Raw genomic sequence first — 21153 nt, 5'->3', positions numbered from 1 at the left:
TCCCCCTCCTGAAACAGCTGTGCGTCAGCGGGTCTTTAGCAGAAGTGCCACGGAGGAAACGTGATGCAGTTGGGTGATCATTTATAGTTGCCAATTACAGATCGCAGATGTTTATCTACATATTTTAATTCATATATCAGATGTGAACGTCATCGGAACACGAGGACCGAACCTCTGGATTCTGGTGTCTATTAATAGTCTATAATGTAGTTGGTAACTTTTTTTTTTCTTAGAGGGGAGGTTTCTGTTCAGGAGTTATATATTAATATTAGCCTATTTACAGAAAGTTATAATGGAAAAAAAAAACTATTTGCCATGGTTTTTACCTCTGAAAACTGTACCACAAAGTAGAAAATGAAGCTCAGTCAGTAACTGTGATGGAGAGTGTTTATGGCATATTGATGGAAAAAATTGTAGGTATATGTTTTTATTTTTTCTCACATTATTAACACAAAATTAAAACAAAATGAATGCTGAAAACATTTTTATTGCTCGGGCTGCACAATGGTCACATTCAGGATTTGATTCTAGGTTGATCTAAATTGTCCTAAGTGTGTGTGTCCAGGTGTGTACCTTCTCACCCACTTACCACTGGTGCAAGATAAGCAGTTATAGATAAGGGATGAATTTTTATTGTCTTTTCAGGTATTTTTGATTATGTAAACAACCATCTCTTCCAGTTATGAAAAGCTAAATTTCAATATGTTTGGAGCAATTGAGATTTTGAGAGCTGCAGCTCTGTTCCTTGAGAGTCAGTTCTGGTTTTAGCTCAGATATGTGGTACAAATCCATTGTCAGCCTGCAAACTTACCTAAAGGTCTGAACACTTGTCATCCTCAGAAAGAACATTAAGAAGGAAGGAATGAAAGTTAGAATGAAGGTGCATTAACAGGAAATAGCAGGGCTGTGGCTGTTTTGTGCTCTAAGCTGTAACTGGCTCCATTAAGTCTTATGATTCAATAAAAAAAACTAAGGACAGTTTATCATTCTCATCATTGCTTCCACTCTGTCTAGGTTTGAACCATAGCAGTGTTATAGCAGCAATCAATTTTCCTTCCATGTTCCATGAGTTGAGCTATCTTCCACTCACGCTGTCCTACGTTGGCAAATCTAGGCATGTGTCCAACTATTTCTGTTTCTGAGTAATATATTTTCTTTTTTAAAAAATGTATAAACTGCTTTCCAAAAGTATGCAATACATTGTAAAATGGTGCATTTTAGGGAGACAAGGTCTCTTAATATTGACCTTAGGTGTAAAACCTCAACGACATAGTTATGTTTTGTGATTTTTTACTTGTGTTTGAAGGCCTAGTGGCTGAAAGTTAACCTCTTAATCTCCAATCTTTAACTAAAGGCAGTAAGTAATTATTCAAATACATCCAATTCATCTATAGGATTGGAGGAAAAGTATCTTAAGTGGTCAATGACCAGTCTCCTGAGAGATTAAGAAAAATGGCCAATTTAACATGAACCATGCATAGAATTAAGCAGATATAGAAAATGAATTCAGGACATAACATTAAAGTAATAATTAAGAAAACATATAACACAACACAATTAGTTTTTTCTCCACATGTTACTGTCTTATCTGTAATTGTGAAGTTTGCTTTTGCTGTTTAATCTTCAGAGAACGTATAAAAAGTATTTTTGTTGCTAAAAAAAAAAATCATACACATTCATAAGTTTCACATGACAATAAAGGAAAAAAATATTTTAGATTGTCCTGAGATCACAAAAGCCAGAAACTGTTTTATTTGGTAGCTTTGACTGATTCCGCTTATGGATGTTTGAGGTGTTGTAAAATAACTTCCCACTAAGTAAATCCAAGATTTTATTTTGAAAACCATTTCATAAAAATTCAAATGTCAAACATCCCATTGATATCTGAAAACAAGTCACTTGTGTGTATGGATAGGAGACATGTGAAGTAAATTTCTGTGTGTACAAAGTCTCAATGTAGTGACACAAGAACATCTAAAAACCTTCAAGCTACCTTTCATTGCTTTAACATTGTGACCAACTGGTAGGACTCAGACTATTAATGTTTGAGTCCAACTTAGAGAACCCTGCAGGCTGTAAGGCAATGAAGACATTTCTCCTTGCAATGAGATATTTTTATCAAAAAAGCTGTGATGTTTCAGAACCCATACTTTAGCTTGCCTTTTCCTGCTTTGTATTTTTTTCCCCCACTCACTTCTAGTATTTATCTTGGTGAGTGAATTGCAGCAGGTTCCCAAACCTCACCATTTTTCCAGAGCTGAAACTGCCAAGGGAGGAACAATGATGACCCATTCACATAACACCAACTCTGTAACAGGAATACGACAATGCAGCATATTCCAAAAGATGTGAGTCACATCTTTTATGATTATTTGTGTCTCTAGAAAGCTCAGCAATGCGATTTTAGCTGCCTTCAAACGTAGTGAGGCACCCACACATGAAGCCTATATAACAAATTCTCATACTTGACTGATCCCACTTATGACAGTATAGACTTACAGACGGGCATAAAAAAGAGAACGCATGAGGACAGACCAGGAGTCTGCACAGGTAAATACATTTTTTTTGTTGAAAGGTTGAGGGTTCCCTCTGGCTATTGTTGGGTCACAACTATATACACATCCCTGCAGGAGTCTAAAAGAGTAAGTATGGTTCGATTTGCATGCTTGTCCAGAGTTGACCTTAACAAAACAGGATGAGTAACCTCCGTTCAAAGGGCAGCAACAGGTAGGATGCACGGCACAGTGCCACCTGAAATATTTGTTCATTTGTTTTGCCAGAGACCAAACAAGAAAACACAAAAAAGACACCAGGAATACCGTCTGCAATTGATGAAATGTGAGGCAAAGTTCTTTTGAAATCACTGCTTAACAGATTTCCCTTTTTGTATTTTTGCCACTTCTTTCAACATTTTTTGTGAATTTAACCAAAAACAAATGAGTCAAGAAAAGAAATTCATGCAGTTTTACGGTCACAGCTCGAGAGACTGAGAAGGTTGTTAATCAGCTCATAAGATCGCGAACAGCTCCTGCCTGATTGTCTGTTCTTGATCACCTACACTGAGAACCACTTTATTAATTCCAGACGCCACAATCGAGCAAATCAAATCACCTTGAAAGGCTACGTCATTTTCCTTTCACAAAGCAGCAATTATACATTTACTCTGATCAACATGAACTTTAAAACAAAAAAAAAAACAAACTATTACTCAACAGGGGTCTGAAAAATTCCTGTTCTGGACACAATTTTAATATGCCATATAATACTCATGTTTATACTCATTGTTCCAGTTTCACTGTTCATTTCGGCATGGAAACAGCAGATGGCACTATGGGGTGCATTTATGATAGTGTGATACTGCATATAAAAAAAATGGACAATTAAATATATTGCACATTGTGTTCATCAAATTATTAAAATCTTACATAAAAAAACTACTTGATTTACTTGTGTTTAAGATCATCTTTACAAGCTTTGTATGTTGCTATTATCTGCACATAAATTAGTATTAAAAAGGCCACATTATTGGGTTTTAGCAAATTTTTAATGCTACTTTGAGGCATTTCATGCAAAAAAAAAAAATCAAGTTTGGGTAAAATTGCTTTCAATCATTTGGTGATTATGCTAATGTCTTTTCTGGTCTGATGGTCTATTTGCTAGTCATTACATTCATTTAAAGTCACATGACATTGATAATGACAGCTTTATTGAAAGCTAAAAGAATCATTTAAGGGCTTCCTCTCAGCAAGCAAAGCATCAGTTTAAATGGATAGTTTTGCCATTAAGAGGTTTTTGGTCTTCATCACTTTTCTGTCACTCTCCAGTCAGAGGATTTAAAGGCAATAATGGGGTGTGTGGAACGCTTTTGCTCTCATGCTGTTTTTTAAGTTGCTGATTCATTGAACGCCTGTAAGAAAAAGGAATGGTAAGAAGTCCGCAAACTTCAATCAACAGCATAAATAACGATATTTTGGGGATTTTAGAGATTTGTTTGAACTCTGCTGTCCTCATAGTTTAAGATTTATGATATATAATGCATCAGACTTTTTCTCAAACATGAACATGAGCCAATTTTCTAATTGTTTTTAATTCTATTCAGCTGAAGGAAAGACTTCCAAATTATTGATTCACCAGTCAGATGATGGCACTGACAGAGTTAACCTGAGGGATCTGAGTATGAATCTGAGAGCTCATGTAATAAAGTGAGTGAGGAACAGTCGGGGGTTGGTTTTTGGATCGCTGTCCTATTTGTCATGAATGTGACTTATTATTACAATCTGTAGAAATCACTTGGCTTACATTGTGTCACAAATTAGATGATGTGCAAGCAGCTGCTTGCAGGTGAGTCATGGGTCAAGTGAAATGGGTTTCTTCCTCTGAACTATGTGATTAAACATTAGAGAAAGGCTGTCGAATGCTAAAATGGAAGAGAAAACACAACAGGTAAGGCTTTAGCATTAGTGTGACATCATCTTGGGCAAAAATGGCTGAAAACAGAAACAGAGATGGGGCAGCTTCCAGCAGCCCTTCTTATATCCTGTTTGAGTGGAGGCAGTGTGACGTCATGTGACTCTGTAAGGGGTGGGGAGCAACCTCAGCCTCCTCTGTTGCACTGAATCTGTCACAGTGCCGGGAGGCAGTAGGCACTGCGAGGGCCTTTTATAATATACACACACACATGCTCATCTTCTACTGCCATTTCCAGTGTTTGAAATGCATTAGTGTGCTGAGATGAATACATCCTCTTAAGATTTTTCACATCTTAAGAGGATCATAAAGATGAAGAATTAGTTTATTCTGCAGCATGGTCGGCTGTCTTTGGCAGATCTGCAAGATGAATCAAGGACTCATAGAAGGCCAAAGAGAGCCAGTATTAATCTACTGGCAACCTCTGTTTTCCAGGTAGGTTACAAAATATCTCCTTATGTGTACCTATTTCTGGATCACTTACTGTTATTTGGAGACATTTCCTAATTATTGTTTTCATTTGGGTTGGAATAACAAAAATGTAGATGTATATTTTGTTGTATATTATGACAGGTTCATGCTATTTGTTTAATGCATAGTACAATATATAATGTGGCCTCAACACTTATGCACGATGCTAGTTACTTACTGTTTAATTTCATGTATCGCAGAGAAAATATCGCAATTAATCCATTTAAAAACCTAATCCTTTTGTAAGATTGTTTCAGGGCAAAGGCCTTAAACATTAACAGTGCGCACAGATTCAAGTCTGTTTTTAAAACTCAATTCTGCCTTCATTCTTCTTCTGTGTCCTCCACCCTCCCCCATGTCTCTGTCTCCCTCCCTTTCTCGTGTGTCTCTCTGCACCAGCTGCTGCTCCTGCTCCCGAGCCAGAGTGGAGAGTCCCCTCACCCTGCTGCACATGCAGAGACAAAAGGCCTCATTTGACTGCTGAACACTGCCCCCTTTCGCCATCCACTACTTCACGCCTCAGCTGTGGAGGTGGCATTGGTGCTGATTTTGATGGCGTTTGTGACAAAACGAGGCCTCCACTGAGACTGATAACTACTCCAGTGAAGAACAGAAGGAACAAGGGGCGGTGGAGGTGGGGAAGGAGGAAGGAGGAAAGAGGCTGGAACAGTGGGCTGTTAAAAGCAAGCGCTGAGGCCTCTACAGGAAAAAAAAAATTTCTCCTTGATATTTCTCAGAGTGGAAAATAAATCTGACAAGGGTATGCTTTATTTACCTATATATGCATGAGTGCATGCTCACCTTCATCTGTGTCTTTGTGGGGGTGTAAGTTGGTTGGGGGGCAGAAGGAGGGAATCTGAGGGAATGAAAGTGCGTCTTTTTGATTGTTGCCTGTGTGTTACGTTGCTTGCCTTCACACCACATTGATCAATCTAGTGCTGCTGACAGATATTTAAAGCATTTGAGTACTTTTGTAGTTGATGTTAAAGCACAGAGAGCTTGCTGTAAGAAACCGACCAGACTGAGACCATCATGATAAGTCAAACAAAGGAGTTGTTTCATAATATTAAATAAATTTTCACATTGAATCCTGTTAAATCAAATGATCTGAATTAATTCTGGCCTGGTCTGATCTTTTAGCCCCTCACCATTTCATACATTCGTAGTTTTGGTTGTGTTGTTCCTGAAAATTTTGGGTGTGAAACTTAGCTGGATGTTTCAAACTAACAATCTATCAACTACCCAACATTGTGATATTGTGTACCCACGCAGACAACTGATTTAAATTAACGTTCCACAATCTACCTGTAGCCCACTTTAGTTACTGTACATGACTCAGTTACCAGCAGTAGGTTGGTCATAGACCCACTTGAGCCTAATGTTTTGGCTCGATTTGGCGTCATAACTTCTCATAAGTCAACTGTTTTAGCTCCTGGTCAACTTATCCCTGTGCTAATTCATCCCTATTCCATACCAACAAGTTGCCCTTTCCTATTTTTCATTTTGTACCTCGCACGTGTACCTAAATATTTTGGGTAGTAAATGGAGTCACTGGACATTTCTTATCAACCATATATCAATTTTTATCGGGCTGGGGAATGTCTTGCACCCACAATGACAACCAGTTTAATCGATTTTCTAAAATCTATCCATGTAACAACATGTAGGTTTAAATTCCTTGTCAGAAGGTCACTCACACTTATTTTGGTTTGATTAGAGGTCATAATTTCTTAACTCATCTAATTGTCCCAATGTCATATACACATTACAATTTCATAACCATGTATCTAAGCAGCTGAATTTTTCAATTTTTCACCCAGTGCTTTATAAACATAAGTATGTATGGCCTTTACAGATAAATGAAAGTAGGAAGGGACAAATTGGAAATTACACAGCTAAAACAATTGGGGGTGCAAATTGACTGCTTATCTTTTTTTTTCCCTATGACATTTTTGTATGTTTATGGCTCTGAAAATGAGTCACCTCCCTTGTTATGTTTCTAGCTTAAAACAATCTTGATGACGAAACGTGTCTATAAAGAAAGAAAACGTCGCAGTGCTTCCTGGGAGGTGGGCACAGCCTCTTCCTGTGCATTTTTGAGGCCGTGCTGCAGCAACCCAAGGCTTTATGTCGAGTGACCAGAACCAGCTGAAACCGGTTTGAGGCAGACTGAGGGCTGATGGGAACAATGCCGTCTCTATGCTACACCAGGACACAGATAACCCAGACTGCTCCACGGCAGCCCCTCACAGCTCAGCCGCTGGTGGCTAACAGGGCTCCCCTGCCTGCTCTTTGCCTGCTGAGTGTTGGAGTGCAGAGCTGCACGGTTCACGAGGGGAGAAAGGAGATTTGGGAAGGGACGAGGGCAGGGGGACGGGGCTGGCTATGAGTCTGTGAATCTGCTGCTGGGAGCCCTGCCTCACACATTCACATACACACACTCAACACAGGAGCATGATCTATGTGTCTGTTTATATGTCTTAGTGCTGCTTGTGGTGCAGAGAATGACCGAAGACGATCCATATCAGGACCACCAGCACTCACCAGATGCCTGGATGTAACCTGACCTTGTATTCTGGGCCTTTGCCTGTTTGGGAAGATATTTTTTTTTCCCCAGACAGGGTGGGGTGGATGCCTCCTGTGGGTTAGCTGTGTTGTGACTCTGTTTGTTGCAGGATGGAAGGCAGCAAGGAAAGAAGGTTTGGCTAAGTGGCTGGACTGAGCGAAGACAAGAGGGTGAGGACTTGCTGATTAACCTTGCATGCCTCCACCATTATTTTACAGACACTTTACTGAAACAGCAGCTGTATTTTATAAAATGTTGATTCTTACTGGAGAAAAAAAAGTGCATGTGCATTAAACTGCTGGTATAGAAAGCCATTTTGTGTTGTGTTTTTGTCATTTTTCTTTATCAAAGCTTCCTACGTCAGGCTGCTGTCATGGCTGAAACTCGCTGTTTTTCAACCAGGCCTTTCTCCCTCTCCCTGCTGCAGCTTCACAGCTCAGCAGCCATTTTTTCTTCTCACAGGATTTACTGCCTTCCCTCTCCATTACCATTTTCATTCTCTTCACTGTATCTGTCATATTATCTCCATGATTCCTTCTCTTTGAATTGAAGTTATAAAATATGGATTCATGCAAAATAAGATTGTTTTTTGTCACGGGTCCATGAGTGCAGATATATTTGGTTCAAAGTACTACTCTGGTTTTGTATTACATAGAAGATCAGCTCCATGTATGTGACTCAAGCACCCATGTTTATTTACCTTATTTTTACAGATCAAAATCAAGAAATTATTCAGATTTAATCACTTGTTGTTTTTTTTTTGTTTTATTTTGTTTTTGCTTGCAGAATTTAAACACGAACCACACAATCATAATACAAGCAAACATAACTTTCCACGACACTACAGTGCCAAAGGCTTGAATATAGGACTGTGTGATTGAAGACAAATTAGCATAGATCATGTAAATAAATAAACAAATAAATCTGACATTCAGAACACAAGAAATTCAGCATCTAAAATTCCATAATCTGCTTTCCATACAGTTTTGTTCACTTATTTACAAAGAGAATTCACGTCCATGAATGCCATACTAATTTGGATCTTCAATGATTTATCGCACATGAAGTGGAATGACTATAGAACATGCGATTACAATGAATTTATAAAACAACAACTTAATGCAAAAGTCAGTACTTTCTCTGATTAACTCCTGGTCAAAATTATACATACTGTATCAAATATACTGTACCTATACACCTTCCAGTTTTAGTCTAAATGTTTATTGACCTTACATCAGAAAGTATCTTTGACCTTACACAAGTGTTAGGCATTTTTCTGGCTTAATATTTGGTCAGTGTTCTTAATAACAATTGTAGTAGTCTCTTAGACTGGTTGGTTTCTGAGCACTGGCCCAAAATTTTAGTGTTATCCTCAAAGTTTTCTATTGAGTAGGAGTTGGTGCCACCCAGAAGCTTTATGCTAACTTGCTTTGTGCATTACATAAGCAGTTTGGACATGTGTTGAAAATAACTGTGCTGCTGGAACACCAAGTTATGTCCACGTTTCAACCTCCTAGCTGTTAGCTGTTGGTTTGTGGTAAAGTTGTGGTGTTTGGTGATAGTAATCACCCTTTGTTACTTTACCCACTTAATCGAATGCACCAATATCACTGGGAAAGAAATAACTCCACAGCATGATGCTACCTTCACCATGCTTGGCAGCTACTGCAGTGTTTCTATATTGAAAGCCTAACCTTGACTCCTTCAGACTTGTGTAGCAAAACAGCTCAAATGCTTTCTTGTCATGTTGTAAAGCTTTTCTCCATAAGGCAATTGGTTTCTCCATGTGAGCAGCAGCAGTTAAGTATGCAAATTTCCTCAGCTTGTCGGCCTTTAGCAGTGAAATTGGTTTCGCTGTGCACAGTAAGACAGGCAGACCAGCGTCTTCCAGCTTACAGCAGCCCTGAGCCTTGGTGTTTCTTGCATTGTTTCTGAACATTTTTATTAGTTTATCTTTTATCTGACAGTAAGAGTTTGAGTCAGTTGAAATTTGAACACCACTTGGTGGTTAACAGGCTAAAAAGCACAAAACATACATATAAACTGGTTTTTGAATAATGGCTTGGTGAAGTTTTGGGAAACTCAAAACACTAATTTAATGTATCCATGTTGTCTGAGTTTATGTCAAAAGGTTTATTTTGTGGGGATTTTACATGTACTACTTGAATCAAGTGTCCCAAATTTGCTTGTTCTGTGTATTTCCAAATGTTCAAGAGCTCCATATGAACCTATGCAAACCTAATACTGTTACAAGTGTCTGTGTGTGTGTGTTCTCACCTTGTCAGTGAACCATCAGACTAGTATTAGCACAAAATTTAGTAGTGCTGCCAGATTGGCCAGTATGTTTGACCTTCAATTACAAAAGAAAATGCTTTGAGTTAATGCCAAGAATATGTTGTATTAGATGTTAAAAAAAGAAACAATTATACACAATTATTTTTGATCATATTTAAATTAACATACAAACTATATCAAATACTGAGGGAACATTTTTAGTTCAAAAACATATTCCAAAAATGTGATCAACGCATCTGTCTTGGAGTGGGCAATTCAAGCTTAATTAAACTGTTCTCAATTCATTTGTGTATTTCAGGTGACCTAATCATCAGAACAAGGGAAGGAACATGGGAGATATGAAGACTCCTGACTTTGATGACCTACTGGCGGCCTTTAACATCCCTGACATGGTGGATCCTAAAGCTGCCATTGAATCTGGTCACCAAGATGAGCAAGATGGACAACTCAAGCAACAGAGTAATCGGGGGACTGACTGTGAAGATGAGTCTCACAACTCCTGTAGCGAACATGATGCTAGTGTTAGTGTAATTGTAAAAAACATTCGCAGCACAGACACAAGTGAATATGTTGGAACCAAATTTGAAAAAGACAAGTATTTTAACTCTCATTCCCAAGCAAGTGCTGTTGGCAATGGACTATCTAATGGCTGCTTATCAACAGCACCACCAGCTGCTCAACACAGTAAGGAAGGATTGAAAGTCCCCAGAGATAATGGATATAAATTCAAACCTCAATCTCCTACTTTCACTCAGTTCAGTCCAATATCTAGTGCTGAAGAGTTTGATGATGAGGACAAAATTGAGGTAGTTGACACAACTGGCGCACAGAAAAGCCAAGTCTTCTTTACTTCCATTGCTAAAACAGAGGACCAGATTTCAAAGATTGACAACAAATCAGGTCAAAACAAGAATCAGAGTCAAAGGAGATTTTCTTACAGTCCATCTCAATTACCTTTGCCAGAAAAAACCCGGAAAGACAATTATTTCAAACCTCAAAATCAAGCCTCCATGGATGCTATAAAGTCACCTGAGCTAGTTGATGTGCTAAGTATCCCACAAGTCAAAGACCAGTCCCCCACAAAACTGTATTCTTGTATAGCAGCTATTGCATCACTAAGTGGAAAAACATCTGAATTTGATGTGTTGGACTCTATACCAGCACAGAAAGAGCCTAAACCATCTAAGGAAAATCTCAGAGCAATAGACAGACTACAGGAGCAAGAGTCAGACATTGACTTGACAAAGAACCTTCTTACCAGAGAACCAGAAAGCCCCTCTGGTGTCATCAGTGAGGGCAGCAGCAAAGGTTCCCCTGCTTCCAACATAGACAGCACTCCAGTCATTCCAAAGGTTAGAATTAAAACAATTAAGACCTCTTCTGGACAGATTAAGCGTACTGTCAGTAGAGTCCTTCCAGAATTTGAAACTGAAAGCTTGAAGAATGAAGACAATAGTCCATGTCTTATGACAACTACCAGTACAATTTTTACATCACCAACAAGGCGCTCTTTGCCATCAACCGTGGTAGCAACCAGCGGGTGCCCATCAATTGAAATCACGAAACAAATGACTATTAAGCCTGTGGCGACAGCTTTCCTGCCAGTATCCGCAGTCAAAACAGCTGGTTCACAAGTTATTAACCTTAAGCTGGCTAACAACACTACGGTCAAAGCAACAGTTATCCCTGCCGCATCTGTGCAAAGTGCCAGCAGTGCTATCCTGAAAGCCGCAAATGCTATCCAGCAACAAACGGTCATGGTACCTGCCTCCAGTTTGGCCAATGCTAAACTTGTGCCAAAGACAGTGCATCTTAGTAACCTCAGTATTCTTCCCCAGTCAGTATCATCTGTTGCCTGTGATCTTCAGCAGGTCTTATGCTCCTCGAAACTTTCTCAAAAGCAACGATCACAACAAAGTAAACAGACTGGTGTCATTGGCCAAGCTTCCAAAAAGGTCTCTCGGGTTCAGGTGTTCACAAGCTCTCCAGGCTCTGTAGTAGATGCTTTCAATAAAGTCCTAAGTAGTCTGAACCCTCTTCCTGTGTATGTCCCAAACCTCTCTCCACCAACCTCAGCCTGTATTTCATTACCCTCCCGGGGCTACAAGTGCCTGGAGTGTGGAGACTCGTTTGCTCTTGAAAAGAGCCTGACTCACCACTATGAACGCCGGAGTGTGCGAATCGAAGTCACCTGCAACCACTGTGCCAAAAGTTTGGTTTTCTACAACAAATGTAGCCTTTTATCTCATGCAAGAGGTCACAAGGACAAAGGGGTGGTCATGCAGTGCTCACATCTAATCCTCAAACCCATTCCTGCAGATCAGATGATTAGTTCATCAAATTTGCCAGTGGCCCCTTGTATCACTATAAACACCCCCACATCTCAAGCACAGGCACCTGCAAGTCAAACACAAGCTAAGATTGCTGGTAGTAACCAGACTACAGTGATATCAGCTCCTTGCAGCACTCCCCTTATGGCAGCCATGCCTTTGGAGGATGATGCATCAAAGCTTGGTCGGCACAACTTGAAATGTTTGGAGTGCAATGAAATATTCCAGGATGACAGTTCACTGGCCATGCACTATCAACAAGCACCAGAATCCAACAGTCAAGTAGGTACCATATTATTCAAAAAAAGGCTAAGGCTTGACAAGGGCTGCATAGGTATATAGTTGTTTGTATGGTTGCCTTGTCCCAAAAAAGTCCTCTGTCTGAATCCCAGGGAGAACAGGTATGCTCTGCATGGAGTTTACCTGTTCTCCCTGTGCATGTCTAGGTTTTCTAACTCTAACTTCCTTCCACAGTTTAAAAATATGTGTGTTAGCTCAATTGATATTTCTAAATTGGTTTGAGTGTGTGCATGGTCATTTTTCTGGATTCGATGGATGGATGGATGGATGGATGGATGGATGGATGGATGGATGGATGGATGGATGGATGGATGGATGGACGGATGGATGGATGGACGGATGGACGGACGGACCCTGTCCTGGCCTGTAGCGTTATTATTGATCACTCTGTCTCTTTGTAATATTCCTGCATTTTTGCATAATTGTTCCAGCTTGTTCATAAAAATAGACCAACATTTATTTTCTTCTTTCATAGAAAACATGCACAGTTTGCCAGATGCTTCTTCCAAATCAATGCAGCTTTCTGTCACACCAACGAATCCATCAGCACAAGTCCCCTTATATTTGTCCAGAGTGTGGTGCCAGTTGTCGCTCTGTTCACTTTCAGTCCCACGTCACCAAGAACTGCTTGCACTACACTCGCAGAATCGGCTATCGGTGAGTATATCTTAATTAAAACCAAAATTATCCATACTTCTAGTTTCTCTTTTGCTGAGATATCATTTGGAGTGGTTGCGTACATTTCATTGTTGAAGAGAACCAATGTTTCACTCTAAGTGGTCTTTTTCTTACTTCAATGTCCAAAGACCATTTTAATTGTCATTTTAATTGCAGTTATTTAGCTTGGTTTCTTAGCAATTTGGCTTCAGCTTGACACCTAATATCACTTCATGACACATCATTCATGACGAAATGACAGGGACAAAAGGTGACAGTCACAATCCTTGTGGTTAAGTCATCCAAGATACAGGCTATTAAAAAATATAATTTTTTGGTTTTCAAGCAATAATAGACCAGTTAAAAACCTGTTTTCAACCAATTCTTGACATTTTTGTCCCTAAAGTCCAAATGCAGAGAAACACTCACTCCCTCACTAACATAACACCTCAATTGAAGAAGAGCTGGATCATATCAAAGAAGTCATTGGTGAGAGGTAGAGTACTCCATTATAAAGGCTGCCAGTCCATCATAGGACCAACATAGATACACAAATTACAACAATGTACACCCCTACATACATCTAAAGACAATTTAGTGTGAGCTTAATAGGTTACTAGTGTTGGTACTGCTATTTTTGTATTTAAGAACAGAAGTAACATTCAAATGACTTAATTTAATAAGGGAACCAACAACTGTCATCAAGGATTTGCAATAACTATGGGACTTTTTCATAATTGTGGAATGCAAATTTATCCAAATTTTCCTCACACATTTTTGCACATTTGTTTTATTCAGACACACTGTGGGATTTTTGAACCAAAAGGACCTGTTTAAGGTCATGTCACATTTCGAAATCAGCTTTAGGTTTGGACTTTGATGAGGCCAATTTAGCTTTTTAGTAAATCAAGGGAGGATGTCTTGGATACTTTGGATTATTGTTTTGCTGCCTAACCTTTTGTTTGGAAGAGTAATGGAAAGAATAGCAAAAAAAACTTTAAACAAGTTCTATCTAAACGTATGGCTTGACTTTATTTTATTCATACTTTGTTCAACTTGCCTATGTGTCTTTTCTGTGTTGTTTTCCAGCTGTGTTCACTGTAGCATGATCTTTGTTGATGTTACAACTCTCAAGTCTCACATCCAGAACATGCACTGTGAAGTCTTCTACAAATGTCCACTCTGCCCCATGGCTTTCAAGTCTGCACCAGGAACTCACTCCCATGCATACACACAGCATCCAGGGGCCAAGGCAGGCGAGCCCAAGTAGGTTCCTTTTTGTTTATAATGTGTTTAGAATTAATTAATTAGATTTCAACACTTTAATGGTTAATTTAATTTTGTCTGCTGCATTATCATTTGTCTCTTACTTGTTAAGTCTATAGGAAACTAAGCCTACGCATTTGCAGATACCCAACCTCTTTTTTAATTCACACAAGTTAGCGCTAATGTAACGTAAACCCCATGTCCAATTCCTTTCTGTCTAGATAACCATCCTTGGCTTCCTTCTCAGCAGAAGGATTTGCTGCTTTTCATTACATTAAATTGTGTTTGTTTTTTTCCACATGGAAACCTTTAACCACTTAACACCTAACCACAGCAATTTACTTACTGACGGGAAATGCTAAAAACTTCAGATACGTTAAGCTTTTATTGCAGTAGCATAATCTCACACAGCTTTAGAAACTACATTATTGGTGAAAGTTGTGCACGCCAACAAGGAATTTGACTTTGGTCCCGTTTTGCTCTCAGTGGACAGAAATTTAAAAACAGATAACGTAAAACTTGGTGGAGAAGAAATTGTTCTAGAATATATGTAAATATACTGGGTTTTTTATTAAGATAAGATCAAAGTGCAAATGTGCATAGTATATACGTATCTGGACACTGTTCATCAAAATGATGAGACTTTTTAACTACTTGTTTTTGCAATTAGCTCTCTGCAGCGGCAACCTGAAGGTAAAAGTTTAAGTGTGGGGTTTATAGAGATGTTAGCTTCCCTTTTCCTGACCTTAGACTTTTACAAGTCCTAAATGTCAGCCCTGATGATCTTCTCTTCAGGCCAAATTGTTTGTCACAATCTAGTCCTGTCATGTTTTGTGGCTTAGCCAAACCACACAGTACTAGCTGTGCACAAGAGCACATGGCAAATGTATAAATTCACATGGTGTTTAGCAAACTTCTCACATTATGCACACATCTGTTCCAAAAGATCAATTTATTTTTACTCACAATTTTACAAGGTATTTTGAAAGGTATTATGGAATTTAATTAACAAACACAAATTTACTTATTTCTTGAACAAATCCTAACAGCTTTAGTATTGGCTTCTGTAAATACAGCTGTAGCTCAGATTGTAGAGGATGCTTTGAGTCTGTTACATTTTGCTATGTCTGACTAATAATTATGACATTTTCTGTCTTCCAGGGTGATACATAAATGCTCCATGTGTGACACAGTGTTCACTCTCCAGTCCTTGCTCAGCTCACATTTTGAGCAGCATATTTCCAATTTTAAAGTTTCCATCTTTAAATGTCCCGACTGTTCCATGCACTATGCACAGAAGCAGCTGATGCTGGACCACATTAAGGTAATCACAAGTTTTTAAAAAAATTTACAATTATTCTATTTATAACTTCAAACCAAGCTAAATTAAACCTCCTCTTGTAACACCTAATGCCAATCACTTCAGTCATATTAATTTAATGAAGTGGTTCATGGCACATTATGAATATTAGTGTGCCAAAAGGTGTTAAAAGGTGCTGTTGTGAATCTTCTCAGGCCATCCATGGAACCCTGAAGACCATAGAGGGTCCACCAAACCTGGGGATCAACCTTCCACTTAGCGCCAAGCCCACCAATTCCAATAGTGCCAACAGCAACATCCCTAAAAATAACAACAAAAATGGAGAAAATGTCTTTTGTCAAGACAAGGGAGAAAAGAAGCCTTCATCATCGCCACTGAAGACAACCAATAGCAACTGTGCAGCAGACCTAAAGAGCCCTGTCAGCTCAGGATACACATGTGGTGAATGCAACGCCTCCCTCAGGTCCAGGGAGCTGTTTGTCACACACATGAAGCGTGAACACGGCAAGGTGAATGTTCTGCAGTGTTGTTTTTAAAAAGACAGTTTCTTTTGCTTTGTTCGTGACACTTCAAATATAACTTTCAAACTGCAGATACTGAAGAAGCATCCATGTCAACAGTGTGATAAGTCTTTCAGCTCCACCCACAGTCTTTGCCGACACAACCGTCTAAAACATAAAGGACTACGAAAGGTCTACGCCTGCCCGTGAGTACCACCACCCTACTTAGAGTGATTAATCAGTAGCTGTAATTCTGTATTAACACAAACCCATAAATGCATCCTTAATAGTACTGAGCTAAATTTTCCACACACAACCATTCAGTTCAGCTATGAAAGTAAAATTTGAGTTTGAGCACAACATTAAAGATTTGTCTATCAATCCATTTAAGTAAAAAAGTTGGAATATGAAAGAACATTTAAATCAGCTGGATGGTTTCCTCCATTGTTCATCCAATTAACAGTTTAATTTAAGAAATGAAAATTACTACATAATGTGCATAGTCCATGTGTAATATCCATGGATATTACTACGTAATGTCCATTATGTGTCACATAATGGACATTATGTGACAATGTTCATATGTCACATAATGTCATATGGACATTATATGTCCAATATGGACATTATATGTCCAATAATGTCCATATATCCAATGTTCAATGTTCACATGTGTGCACATAATGTGTCTGTATATCTGTCAGATATACAGCAATAAAAATTATTCTATTTGTCTTATTATTGATATTAATTTTCAGACATTGCCCTGCTGTAAGTCAGCCCTTCACAAAAAGAGTGCTGCTGGACCAGCACATTCAGATGATTCACGGAGGTAAACACCCAGCAGGATGGACTGAAAATGTTGAGACACCACCTGACAAGCAAATGGTACAGCTGCATGAATTTAACAATTTAATGTCTGCCAAAACGTCTGTCTTTGTATTTATTGCTATTTTGTTTTCAACAGTTACGTAAAGGTTTTCTGTGCTTTGTTACTTCTTTATATTAAGTGTTTTTGCTTTATTATTTTTAGGTTTGATATTTAAAAATAAAAATAAAAACTTTGATTTGGTTCATATTTTAGTCTTATAAATATTTTGTTGTGTTTTTCCCATTTTTTCTATTATTTTGCTTATTTATTGCAATCATGGTCTGTTACGAATCATTCATTTTCTGTCATCACAGTTTTTGAGCTGAAATGTTGGACCTAGAGTTGGCTAATCTGCTGTTTTGTTGCACTTCCTAAAGTACTGAACTCTTTGTTAGATTGATGCCAATGAGTTTTGCACTTCATGGCAAAGCTATTTTCCTGAGCTCATCTTCTGCTTTCTTTTCAGAACCGAAGCCCCAAAAGAAATCCAGATGAAGATGAGGGGTCTCCAGGCTTGAACTCCAGGGGTTCCGACTCACAACCACTGAAGAGACTAAAAGTGAACATTCTCAAAAATCACAAATGTGCCGTCTGTGGCTTCACCACCGAGGATATTGCTGCTTTCCACAAGCACATTCCCCAGCACAAGTCTGATGGCTCATCCCACCAATGTCAGGAGTGTGGACTCTGCTACACCTCCCCCCGCTCGCTGGCTCGACACCTCTTCATCGTCCATCGGCTAAAGGAGCTCAAGAGTCTCGGTAGATATAATGGGAGAGACCGGGAAGATGAAGAGAGTCAACGGGAAAACCAATTGGATGTTGTCGATGAGAACAATGACGGGACGCCGAATACCAAATGTAAGGTGTGTGGGAATACGTTTGAGACTGAAGGACATTTGAAAACTCACATGAGGACACATGGGATGGCATTCATAAGGTCAAAGACCCTTAGCGCTGCTCAAAAGTGAGAGAAGATTAATTATAACCATTCCATAAGTTTCTTAAATCTGTGGTACCTCCTATAGATGTGGTTATCCTGTAAATACATGATGTTGTAGTGTACAACTTTATGTAAACAGTAGAATATACACGCAAGAAAATTTAATACACATCGAAGTCTCCATTTGTGTCTTTCAGCAAAAATATCAGGAACGTTTTTGTACGGACAGAGAATTTTCAGTAGACTTTGAGTAAATTTGTTAAGATGACCTGATTATTTCCAAAGTATTCTTTTCACTACGACAAGACAATGTATAAAACCACTATTATAATCTGCATTTGATTAGCAGTCTAGTTTTTAGTGCTTCTGATATTCAACGAAAGTCTGGCAGAAAAAAAAATTTAACTACAGGTACAGGTATTTCCTTTGTTGAGGACCTAAATTTCAGAATATACTCTGAAACTGCAATTACAACAAATTAACTACCTTTTTTTCCCTATTGCCATGAAAAGAAAATGCAGCTGTGCATCTATAATTTGCCTAGAAATGCTAGATGCCAAAACAATTTAATCCAGAGGCACTTTAAGCTTTCGGAAGATTAAAAACAAACTGCATCCAACAAATGTCAAACAAAGTCTGATGAATAGAAAAATGAACAATGATTTCAAAACTTAAATCATTAAAGTAAAGGTCAAATAAAAATTATTGAGTATCTCAAATAATAATATGTTTTTTCCTAATAATCCTCAGTCAAATTCAAGAACAATTGTAAAATTTGTTCTCGTCATGGCAGCTCTCTGCTCAATAAAATAAAGGGAACACTTAAACAGGTGTTTAACACTTAAAGTGTTCCCTTTATTTTTTTGAGCAGTATATTTTTTCCAAAGTACTTAAAACATAAAATATTAAGCGCTTGACTTTCAGTCTTTCCAGATTGTTAGTGTCAATTTGTCTTTAGAGCACAGTGGAAATAAGACTGACATATCCATAGTAATATTTAACTGATTCTTAGATACTTTTTTTTTAATAATAACTTTTCTATATTTTAAATTGTAGGTCGATGTTGGAATTATGATGAATGTGCGCTGCCTTGAATCTTGCTGAAAATGAATGTAACCTTGGCAGTGAAGGTGAAATATTGATAGCACATAGCAAGTTAATAAAACATTATCTCAAGAGTGTTTTAATTACTTTTTTGTTCTCGTCAAAAAAAGAGAACCTCTTTGTTCCTATTTGTCAGCAGCCTCTTTCATGGAACAAGTCACAAAGTCGAGCCTGTATTTAAACTGCCGCTGGTTGTAATGGCTTATCAATATATAATCATCAGATTGCATAAATGAGCCTAGGTTAATAGTTAACTTGACAGGGTCAATAATGATCATCAGACATAACAGATGTTTCAAACTGGTATCAAACTACATATTCATAACAGGACCATTCGAAACCAAGCTTTAGAAACTCCCAAATAATTTCACAATTCTGTTAAGGCTGTGTCACTTTTGCCTGGGACAGTTACAACGCTGTGGAAAAAATGTTTGCCTCCTTTAAGTTTCTTTAGTTTTTCCTGTTTTGTTTGGGTTTTTTTAATCACAGACTTTTCATATTGTCAACCACATTTTATTATTGGATAAAAAAAATAACTTAATGAGCCACTTTGAGTTGCAGCTAATGGTGTGCTTCTTCGTGGCAAGATGGCTATATTTTGAAGCAACATAACTGACCCAGACCACTACACCACCACTGAATTTCTAGGCATGATGTTCTTTTTCTGAAATGAAAAATGTACACTCTTAACACCATGTTTAGACTAGTCCATGTTTCATAAATAAGATGATGAAATAGCCCCCACTCTACTCTTTGTTATGTTTGTTATGAGAGCCTCTTTCTGATTCACCAAATTGATTACACTGTAATTGCCATTTACTTCAACTAACATACTGGCCGTTCAAACGCAACCATGAAAATTTGCTTCAAATAAAACTAGTCTCTTTTTAAAAGGAATAAAATGAAATCTTTAAGTGTCTTCTCAGCTTTTGACACACAACTCCATCCACAGTCTGATAAGGATCTTACTACTTTGCACTGTAAAGCTGCATGTGAGAAGCAGTCTGTGAATTGTGTGATAATTATGTGTCTTACTGCTGCTTCTGCCATTTTTTTAAAAGTTCTGATGCTTGTGTGCAAGATTATTGTTTATGTCAATAAACAGAGAAAAATGCCAGAAGTGACCCAATCATAAATGCATATTAAACATCAGCTGTTCCCTGAAAAAATATTAGGAATCCACTTGTCATTATTTACATTAAAACCAACAAAACCTTCCACACCACTATACAGTGAAGATATTTAGAAAGTTTAAGAATAAGCAAGCTTGTAAAATGGTTTTTTGCACTGTTATGACTTCACACTTAAAAAAAAAAGCCCTACTATTAATTTATATAATTTCTTTTGCCAAAAAAACATTTGTATTTGCATGAGTAGCAGTCCGGCCTTAGGAGATCAACATGCCTCTTTGCAATCTGTAAATAACGTAATGTCCATTGTTTTCTAAGGAAACATATTATTTTCTGATGTTTTACTATCAGAGAGCGATATTAAGACAAAATGAAATACACATAGGCAGATCTTTTAAACATTTTTACTAAGGGTGCTGAAAAGTATTGATGCCACTGTACACATTTAAAGTGCAATGAAATGGGTTCTTTTTCTATGCCATTAATCCTTTATTTCACTGTCACTTTCAAATTTTCATTGGTCAACACATTTTTGTATGCATTTTATTCTTGACTGACTTTTTTTCATACGACACTACACATAATTTCTTTTTCGGTATTTGTAAAATTGTAATTAATTAAATTAAGTTAAGCTTTGCATGTAAATAATGTCCAGCTGTACGCGGAGCAATGAAGGTTTGTGTTATAACGTTTCTTCCTGACTCTGTCGCACTGTTTCCAGATAAAGCTCTTGCTCTCTTTCGGCTGCTTGGTGAGACAACGTCTCCCTCTAGTGGGCACTTTGCACAGATATTATCACGGGTGAAGCATAATTTTTGTCATTAAGATACTTTTGTAAAACAAATGCAGGAATCTTTCTAGTGTCTCTGAAGTTCTATCAGGGATAATGTAATAATAATAATAATAATAATAATAATAATAATAATAATAATA

General features: G+C 38.0%; 1 protein-coding gene across 1 annotated transcript; it reads left to right on the top strand.

The window, feature by feature from the left end:
* The first annotated feature begins 4631 nt into the window (after window positions 1-4631).
* On the top strand, window positions 4632-20261 carry znf532 (zinc finger protein 532). The gene is made up of 11 exons (XM_005798629.2): window positions 4632-4902; window positions 5338-5698; window positions 7614-7674; window positions 10098-12411; window positions 12905-13086; window positions 14176-14352; window positions 15514-15676; window positions 15868-16182; window positions 16267-16379; window positions 16932-17061; window positions 17511-20261. The coding sequence occupies exons 4-11, from the start codon at window positions 10129-10131 to the stop codon at window positions 18012-18014; spliced, it is 3867 nt and encodes a 1288-aa protein (XP_005798686.1). The 5' UTR covers window positions 4632-4902; window positions 5338-5698; window positions 7614-7674; window positions 10098-10128; the 3' UTR covers window positions 18015-20261.
* The last annotated feature ends 892 nt before the right edge of the window (window positions 20262-21153 follow it).

The sequence above is a fragment of the Xiphophorus maculatus genome, chromosome 8 (assembly GCF_002775205.1).
Source record: "Xiphophorus maculatus strain JP 163 A chromosome 8, X_maculatus-5.0-male, whole genome shotgun sequence".
NCBI classification, from domain to species: domain Eukaryota; kingdom Metazoa; phylum Chordata; class Actinopteri; order Cyprinodontiformes; family Poeciliidae; genus Xiphophorus; species Xiphophorus maculatus.
The sequence above is the reverse complement of the archived record's forward strand: the minus strand, read 5'-3'. Positions and strand labels throughout refer to the sequence as shown.

Excerpts from the sequence above, each read along its gene's own strand:
- znf532 (XM_005798629.2), top strand. The coding sequence starts at position 10,129 with ATGGGAGATATGAAGACTCCTGACTTTGATGACCTACTGGCGGCCTTT. Across the intron at positions 13,087-14,175 it reads ACTCGCAGAATCGGCTATCG|CTGTGTTCACTGTAGCATGA; the intron begins GTGAGTATATCT and ends GTTGTTTTCCAG. Across the intron at positions 14,353-15,513 it reads GCCAAGGCAGGCGAGCCCAA|GGTGATACATAAATGCTCCA; the intron begins GTAGGTTCCTTT and ends TCTGTCTTCCAG.